The sequence below is a fragment of the Sorex araneus genome, chromosome 6 (genome assembly GCF_027595985.1).
Source record: "Sorex araneus isolate mSorAra2 chromosome 6, mSorAra2.pri, whole genome shotgun sequence".
Taxonomy (NCBI): Eukaryota; Metazoa; Chordata; class Mammalia; order Eulipotyphla; family Soricidae; genus Sorex; species Sorex araneus.
Genome location: NC_073307.1, coordinates 121,554,753 through 121,564,877, shown reverse-complemented (window position 1 = coordinate 121,564,877; position 10,125 = coordinate 121,554,753). Strand labels below are relative to the sequence as shown.

Below are 10,125 nucleotides of genomic sequence, written 5' to 3'. Positions count from 1 at the left end.
TTAAGGAAGCCCCTCCCCCTTGAAAATCCCAATTGCCCTGTTGTGAGTGTGAACCCCCTTTAAGGAGGAACGATATTCCTTTTGAAATTCTTTTGAGTCAACTGCCACTATTCCAATTTCGCCTTGACAAGGAAAGTGTAGTCCAGAATGTAGGATCTCTCTCTTCTCCAGTCATAATTGCCTTTACAGATATCAAGGCCTAGCTCCATGTGGGGCTTGGAGCACACTGCCAGATTGAACTCCTCATCCACTCCTCAACTAAAGAAAGAAAATGTATGACATTTATTGTATTTATACATATTTTTAATGGCCCTACATTGGTGATCTTGCTTAATTTCACTTCCATCAAAAATGTGTAAGTATGTGTCATCCCACACTGTCACCACAGCTGATGAAAAACTGTTTTGCATACTTATTCTTCTGGGTAATTTTAATTTAATTTAATTCTGATTAATTTCAATTTGTATTTAAGTCACTGCAAACTGATTTTGCATCATTTTTGGTTCTCCATACTTGGTTTATTTTGCAAATTATTCCATGTTAATTGAAATTATTGGCATATTATTCACAAATCAATTTAATTCTCAACCTGAAAAATTCTAAATTTCATGACCAACCCTAAAATCTTCCATGTGAAGTAAACTGATTCCCTGCTTCACTTGACATATTAAGAGAAATATACATGTTCTTCAAATCAGTAATCTTAGCAAAAGACTTTAGATACAAAAGTGAACAAACTTCTGCTCTGGGAATAGAATCCATAGATTATATATAAGTTAATATATTTCTAAAAATAATTGTAAGGAAAAGTAGAAACTACATAACTTATTGCCATGATAACACAAAATTGAAAGGACCCAGATAGAGAATGAGTCTCAGGTGAGGAAAGTTGATTTTATTCCTAATAATAAATCTTCACATAGACAATTCACATTGCTTTCAGTTGCTGTCCAAGCACACAACTGTCAGAGAGAGTATCTACAAGAAATACTTGCAAGGAAGAGGACCACATAGGGGTGGAGATACACAGACTGAAATAGAGGGTATTATCAGATTTAATGTTGAGTCACATCCCTAGAGAGGGCAAGACACCAAAGACATTGTGCCCTCATTTGACAGCAGATCTCTGAACAGGAACCCACAGGAGCTCCTGGTAATCTTGATAAGCCTCCTTCTCATCAATTCCCATTCTGTCTAAGGGTTCTTCTGTGCGGCAGAGAAGGGTTCAAAGCTTAGGTGAATCTCTATAGACTCTTCCTATCAACAGGAGTCAGCTTGTCACCCAAAGGAAGATGCAAAGCAGGTAAGTTTATCAAGCTTATTTCCAAAGCACTGCTGAGTTTTTGTCCTAAGTCACATCCATGAACCTCAAACTGGAAGCCACATGAGTAAGGTAAGAAAAGTCAGAAAATCAGAAAGGACAGAAATTAAAGTGTCTGTCTCACTTACTACCTATCTGTGAAACTAGAAACTCAAATCTTGGCAGAGAGAAAGTGTTTCAAGTTGCTGTCCTTAAAATTTATTCACGTCTTATTTCCCTGGATGCACCAGAGTCATGGGAAATGGGAATCCATCTGTGAGACAGCAATACTTTTTCTGGATGCATAATCTATGGAGAACATGCAAATAGGATTTTCTGATAAAGGCAGAATATTCTATCTTCTGCAGTATGCTTGTCTGATGGTAGTTTCTGGACTTTCTCTGGGTGATGGATTTCTTAATCACCACATTCCATATAATTCTTTGCTTAATTTTTTTGGTTGTCATATATCCACCTGTAATTTCTCTCAAATGATTTATCATATCTCATTTCTTACTACTACAAAAAATCATACCAGTACCATTTGACTTTTATTTAAAAATATGGTGGTAAGCAAATATTAATAATTATTTTTGATTGCGATTTTGGTTTTTGAAGAATGAATAATAAATGTAGTTTAAATGAACTACAATAGCTAAAAGTGACTTAAGTCTTGAGAACTCATGATTCTCCCTCTTGGTGTATTCCAAATTTTTTAAATAAATAAAAAATTTAAAGAATTTTATTAATACTGTGTGGTCTTCTGTGACATGTAGCCACCAGCTATGGGAAGAAAAGAAAGGCAGAACATAAGTCCTTCGTGCCTAACCTCTGCTCTGCTCAAAGCAGGAGCCAGTGTTGACAGGGCCCAGTTGCTTGGTACCATGGGGAAACAGGCATTCCTGTTCCCACACCCTCAGTAAATTTATGAGGAGAATCTAGAACCCTGATTCCTTCTCAGAGACTACTTCTTCAGAGACATTTGATGGAAAACACCTCTCATTTTAAATGATGTAGCCTAAAACCTGGAATTCCTTAGGCTCCTGGACCAGGGCCTATGTTGACCTACTCAGATCCCAACTCATTTATTCTTCATAATTTGTCTTCTTCTTTGTTAGTAAGGCTATTACAATAAATAGTCAAAGTGAAGAGCACTACGTGAGGAGATTATAAAAATGAGCATACTGAAACCCACAACAAAATGAAGAAGGTTTGGGTTTCTAAGGTTTTTGTCCAGTGGCAAAAAAGATGAGCACGTAGGATAACTGAAATTTGTGTTCAATGACATGAATGAGTAGGACATGTGCCGTGATGTATGGAAATAGGTTTGTACTCTGCTTCTTCTTGTCAGTCGACCAAGATTGCAAGACCCGAGACATATTTGATGGTTTATTCATCATATCTAGGAAAATGAGTCTTCCTTTCACTGTGGGGTAGGGCAGAAGAGTATCTTCCTACCATTTTAGTCTTCTGCTTGGTATAACAAAGGTTGTATTTTATAGAAGCAAGGGACTTGTGCCTTTGAGCATTGTTCTTGGGAGGCTTCAATAACACCCAATTCATTGCTTGCTATGGATGGATCTTATTGAAAGTGATATTAGGAGAAAGGCAATATAGAGTAAACATTGTACATAATGTCAGGGAATACAAATGCCCAAGACCAACAAAAACTTGGAACTGGGCTTAGAACAAAAACGTATGAAGCTAATCAGGTCAGGGAGGAAGAAAATGGAGAAGCTGGGACACTGGTAAAGTGATGGAGGGAAGTGAAACTACAGCGCATGTGTGATGTTGGAATGTTAAATTTGTTTTAAATGTTAAATGCGTTCTCCTGACTTTTTTTTAACAAAATATCATTAACATTTAAAATTATGTAATCCAGGCTATACAAAAGATCCCAATTCATCATGGTGATTCACTAATAAAAATTGAAAAAAATATATTGTCTGCCATGGAGTCAGGGGGAGGGTGGGAATGGGGGTTTATATCTGGGATATTGGTGGTGGGGAATGTGCACTAGTGGAGGGATGGATATTTGATAATTATGAGATTGTAACCCAAACATAAAAGTTTGTAATTATCTCACGGTGATTAAATAAAATTTAAAAAATCCCAAATCAATATATTCCTCCTGGGATCTGTAGAAGAGTTACTGGCATCTTTCTCTCCCTTCTCTTTAAGTAGTTGCCATTCCATTCTACAAGTGGATCTGTGGAGTTGGTAAAGGAAAAGTAACTGACTCAGACCTAGATATTCAGAACAGCACTATACCAATTGTATGTATATATTATCTATCTCAAACCCTTTGTGCTCCCATTTTCTTTACTCCATATAAAAAGATTGTGTTTAGTAAGCATTTTTATTATTTTTACATTAGTTTTAATGGGCATTAACTACTTAGATATGACACTTAGGGGTTAATTTTATACCTTTATATAGGTCACTCACTCACCACAACCACCTTCTGGATCGCAGTGTCATCCCATGACCAAAAAGGCCCTCTACTCAGCCCTCCTGTCAGCTCTCAGAGTCACCAATTTTGTTCTGTTAACTAAATTTTTTCTTAAGAAGACCGAGAGAGAGTTTTTATCTTGAATAGCACTAAACCAGCAGCTCTTCTTCACCTTGATTTGCCATCTATTCCCAAATTAAAGTTCAAATGAGCATTTGTACTTAAATCACAAGTCACTCTGGTACCAGGCACCTGAGCAATAACCAATCTCCATGGGGCACGGTGATAGTACACAGTAGGCATTTCTTTCCATGAGTCCAGCCTAGGTTCTATCCCCAGTATCCTATAATGTCCCCTGAGCATGTTTAGGAGTAATTTCTGTATACTTAGCCAGGAGTAACCCCTGGGAATCACCAGGTGTGCCACAAACATTAAACAAAAACGCCTGAAAGTCAATATCTTACCCCATTCTCAATGAATTCTCTGTAGATCTGCATAGTAAAAAACTACAAATATTATCTATCTTGTATAGTTTCATAAGTAACATTAAATAAATGATGAGGTCTGTCATTCAGCCTCACTGCCTCCTCTCTCCATTGTGTGAATATCATTTTCCATACTAAAATATTAAAATTTCATTAAGTTTTTATTTATTATGATAAATAACATCATTTCTTATTATCAAGTGCTTTTTTTAAGCTCACAGGAGACAGAACTTGTCATTGTGCCTGTTTAATGAGTACTCTCAGACACAAAACTTTCCAAATAAAGACCAGAAAAGATTCTTCTTCTCATATCTGCTTTAAATTTTTCCCTTTCGTTTCTTTTTCATATTTTTCTTTATTTTTAGAGCACTACAAAGACATTCATGATTAGATTTCTGTCATACAGTGTTCCCACACCATCACTTCACCAGTATAACTTTCCCACAACCAATGGTCCCAGTTTCCTTCCCACCCCCTTCCCCACCCTTCCATTCATTCTTCTCTCTCTCTCTTTCTCTTTCTCTTTTTCCTTTGGGCATTGTCATTTGCAATACTGACACTGAAAGATTATCATGATACCCCTTACCTACTTCTAATAATACAATCTTACCAATCTTATCCAGCATGATCATTCCCTGATCTTATTTTCATAGTGGCCTCTTTTCTATCTTACCTACCCTCATCTTCACACACACTTGTGGTTAGTTCCAACCATCCCTCACTCATTTGTTATCCATATCCTAAAGACCCATTGTGACAAATGGGGGCATTGGGACACACTAATGAACATGAGTAAGAGCTAGCTGTTTTCAGAGAGCTGATATATGGGCCTTAACAGTCCTTCTGCTTCCGGGTCATATTCCTTCATATCCCGAGGCCCTGTTTTCTCTGAGTAGGTCTTTTTCAGTAACTGAGATGTCACATAGTTCATGACTCTGAGGAAAAGAAAGCTCAGAGCAGAAGAAGGTGACTTCAGATTCCCACTGCCGCCCTGATATCCTGCCAGGAAAACTCCCTTCCAGACACTGTGTGATTGGACATGGCCTAGGAAACTAGTGGGAAAACTAGGACCTGAGAACATTTCATGTCTGTGAAAAGTTGTGATTTGGTAGAGAAATCCCAGGTTTTTCAGAAAGATCAGGCAGAGTCCAAATATAGCATGTCAAAGTTGTGTGGGCTGCTTAAACTCTCTTAGTTGCTTCTCTCTGGTCTCAGGTACCTGTATGACCATGGGGATTCGTGACCATACTGAAAATTCTTTCTCATTTGTGTTTCCAGGAACACCAGCAGAGAATATCTGAGCATGGATGTAACTGTCGCACCTTGGGAGATTGAAAGCATGTGGCAGGATTTATTTGACTTTTATAGAAAACTTGTGATGGCTTTGCTGATCTCCGGCATTGTGGAATTCATCATTTCCCTGGTGGGGCTGGCAGAAAATGTAATGGTGATCTGGCTCCTGGCTTTCCGCATGAAGAGGAATGCTTTCTCCGTCTACATCCTCAACTTAGCAGGAGCTGATGTTGTCTGTCTGTGCACCCACATGGTATCCTCCATAATGTATTTGATCAGATATAGCGAATTACAATCCAGCAACCTGGTGCTAGTTTTTTGGATAGCATTTCTCATTCCCTATTTGGCAAGCATGAGCATTCTCACTGCCATTAGCACTGAGCGCTGCCTGTCTGTCCTCAAGCCCATCTGGTATCGTTGCCACCGCCCAAAACACATGCCATCTGTCGTGTGTGGCCTGCTTTGGGTGCTGTCCCTGCTCCTGACTGTTTTGAAATTGATTTCATGTGATTTTCTGTCTGAACAATGTGAAATCAATTTGAGTAGACAAATTGATTTCAGCATTGTCATGTGGCTGATTTTCTCCTTTGTGCTAATGTTTGGGTCCAGTCTGGTGCTGCTGACCAGATTGCTGTGTGGTTCCCAGAAGATAAAGCTGACCAGGCTGTATGTGACCATTGGGGTCACAGTGCTGGTCTTCCTCCTCTTTGGCGTGTCCTGGGGAATCTATTATTTTCTCTTAGAAGGGTTGTTAACTGTTCCTTACATGATCCGCTTTAAAGTACATGTAGTGCTCAATGTATTAACTGCTGTCAACAGCTGTGCCAATCCCATCATTTACTTCTTTGTTGGCTCTTATAGACACCAGCAAAGACAGCAAAGAAGGAGCCTCAAAGTAATTCTGCAGAGAGCTTTGCAGGATGTTCCTGAGGAGGATGGACACCAAGGCAGCCCTCCTCAGGAGACCCTGGAGATGGCAGGAAATACTCATGTGGCCTAACTAAATCAAAATGTAGACATAGTATTCAGAAATGTTATCATTGCCTTGCGGATACCGTATTATCACTTTTTAAAGCTGAATATTATAACTGAATAATCATTTGTTTTCATGGTCTATATATACATATATGCGTATAGGTAAAGTCTATTTCTGCATAGTGTTCATGTAGAATAAATTTGCTATTAACATTAATCTTTGAGTATTTTCATGACATGTTTGTGTTTCTCATATATAATTATCAGAAGGTAAATCTGGATAATATGGAAGTAGTTGCATATGAAACCCTAGGAAAAATTTCTAATGCGTTTTCTAGAGCGGTGGTTCAATATCTGTTTTATACATCTCTGTGTGCTGTACGTGATCTGGACTTACTATTTCTCCATGAGTTGCTCTCTTGCACAAAATACTAATTCTTATAAATTAGTACTCAAGACAATAAAAACAAACAAACAAAAAATAAGACCTGATCAATCTCAAATATTCCTGTGCACCTAAGGAAACATGGGCTAAAACTAATAGAAACTAAATGAAGAGGAAAATAATATGTGCATTAAACATCAGATAAAGGTTTTTGTTTTATGATTATGTCTTTATATTTATATGTCATTATACATATTAATATGTAAAATATATACATGTTTACATGTATATATGTTACATGTATATACTTGTACAAGTTGTGCTTTATACTATTAATACACATTTATGTGTCTATACATATTTTAAATGACCCTTCTTGATGATTCTGTCAAATTTTTCTTCTATCAAAAATGTGAGAGAATATCTCAACCCAAAATGTTACCATGGCTGACAAAGAAATGTTTTGCCCTTTTGTTCTTTAGTTTAAAAAAATACAATTGTCCCAGACCCTGCTTCCTGTTGCCACGCATCTCTGCTAGCTCCCCAACCGCGCCGCCCCTGTCCTGCAGGTAATCAGCATCCATGAACTCCTCCAGTGTCCCAAGTGAAAACTGGGGAAGTGGCCTGAATCTCAGGGAGCTTGGAAAAGGTGCGTGGCCTCCTGCAGCTGCAGTTATTATTACTTTTTCTCATAATCTGTATAAACTGTTTCTTTGAAAAATACCCTGGCCATAGTCCATTAGTTTATTCTAACTTCATAAAAACTATCTGTGAACAATAGAAACTGCACAAAATCTTTGAAAAGAGAGCATAGCCTTAAACCTTCACTAGAGGCTGCACATAAATCAGGATGATTGCCTGAGAGTAAGGAAGAATTCTAGAATAGGATTAAGGCTACCATTATCAATTTAGCACACCAGAGCCCCCACTGCCCCATCAAGAGGGAATAGGGATAGACATCTAGAAGGTTCCAACTCTACACTTCCATACCAATATGAAGAAACAGCGAACATCCCCTACACGAAGAGAGGATGAAGAAAAGATTCCAGAAACCTCAACAGGGGGTACCTACATATACGACATTTCAGAAAAAGAATTCAGAGAGAAAATCTTGAGAAGAGTTGATGTACTCCAAAAACCATGGAACAGACATCCTATAAATTAAGGGAGGGTATAAATGAAGCATTGGATGTGTCCACCAAGAAAATTCAGGAAGAAATGAGAGCAGAAATTTCAAAGCTACAAACAGAAGTCACACAAATAAAGGAATCTGTAGATGAATTAAAAATATCAGTAGGTGCCCTCAACAGTAGAATGGCTACAGCCAAAGACAGAATCAGCGACCTTGAAGATGAGGTGCAGAAAACTTACAGACAACAAAAAATAATGAAAAAAGACCTCAAAATGGCTCTAGCATGAATCAGAGTCCTAGGGGATGACCTCAAGAGGAACAACATAAGAATCACTGGAGTACCAACAGCACACGGAAGTAACCCCAGTGAAAAAAACATAGTGAAAGACATCAATGCTAAGAAATTCCCAGAGCTGGAAAAGGCAGGCATCCAGATCAAAGGAGCCCAAAGAGTACCAGAGAAAAGAGACCCAAACAAAAAGACTCCAAGGCACATCATAGTCAGAATGATGGATGCTGTGGATAGAGACACAATACTGCAAGCAGCAAGGTCAAAGAAGGAAATCACATATAAAGGAACACCCCTCAGATTTACAGCAGACCTATCAGAGAAAACCCTCCAAGCCCAACGACAATGGTGAGATATAGGGAAAAAAACTCAATGAAATGAACACCTCACCAAGAATAATTTATCTAGCTAAACTCTCACTCAAACTCGAAGGAACCATACACTATTTCTCAGGTAAACAACAACTCAGGAACTTCATAGACTCAAAATCAAACTTAAAAGAAGGACTAAAGGGGCTACAGTAAGACAAGGAAGAACCCCACAAGAACAAAAAGTCCCAAAGGAAGATGACACAAAACCCCAAACAATAATCTCTCTCAATGTCAATGGCCAAAATGCACCAATTAAAAGACACGGAGTGGAAAAATCGATCCGGAAACTAAGCCCAATATTCTGCTGCCTGCAAAAAACAAATCTGAACAATCAGAACAAACACAGACTCAAAGTCAAAGAATGGAAAACAATCCTGCAGGTAAATAACTCCCTCATAAAAGCTGGGGTGGCCATACTAGTATCTGACAACATAGATTTTAGGTTGAAAAAGATTTGAAGGTACAGTGAAGGTGATTTTCTATTTATCAAGGGATATGGAAAACACGAAGAAATCACACTCTTAAATATATACGCACCTAATTAACGACCAGCTAAATACTTAAAACAACTCCTAACAGACTTTAAAGAGGACATCACTAGCAGCACAATAATAGTTGGAGACTTCAACACCACCTTATCACCTCTGGATAGATCGACAAGAACAAAATTCAGCAAAGAAACACTGACTCTGAAAGAAGACACGGAAGAGAGAGGCCTATTAGACCTATACAGGGCTTTACACCCCAAAAAGAAAGAATACATATTGTTTTCCAGTGCACATGAAACATTTTCCAAGATAGATCATGTACTGAGCCACAAAACATACCTCAATAGAATCAGAAAAATAGAAATTGTATCAACTATCTTTTCAGACCACGACGCGCTGAAGATAGATGATAATCACACACAGACATGGATAACCAAAGCAAACACCTTGAAATAAAACAGCTCGGTGTTGAACAATGAGTGTGTCAGGAAGAAAATCAAGGTAGAAATCAAGAGATACCTCGAAACAAATGAGAACGAATGAAGACAAGAGCTACCAAAACTTATGGGATGCAGCTAAAGCAGTGTTAAGGGGAAAATTTATAGCTCTGCAAGCATTCCTTAGGAAGGAAGAAAGGCCCTACATAGAGAGCTTGACTTCACAGCTCAAGATCTTAGAAAAGGCCTAGAAAAAGGAACCCAAACCAGATTGAAGAAAAGAAATAATAAAACTTAGAGCAGAAATTAACGACATGGAAACACAGAAACAATCTGAAAGGGCAATGAAACCAAGAGCTGATTCTTAGAAAAAATGAAAAAGATTGATAAACCGCTAGCAAGAGTCACAAATAAAGAGAGAGAGAGAACCCTCTTAAACTAAATCAGGAATGAAAATGGGACATCACAACAGAAGCCAAGGAGATTCAAAAGATCATCAGTGACTACGTTGAAAGTCT

The 10,125-nt window shown here is 38.1% G+C and overlaps 1 protein-coding gene across 1 annotated transcript; it reads left to right on the top strand.

Annotated features, from left to right (window-relative positions):
- The first annotated feature begins 5,540 nt into the window (after positions 1-5,540).
- LOC101555272 (mas-related G-protein coupled receptor member A6-like) lies at positions 5,541-6,530 on the top strand. The gene has a single exon (XM_004607951.2). The coding sequence runs from the start codon at positions 5,541-5,543 to the stop codon at positions 6,528-6,530; it is 990 nt and encodes a 329-aa protein (XP_004608008.2).
- The last annotated feature ends 3,595 nt before the right edge of the window (positions 6,531-10,125 follow it).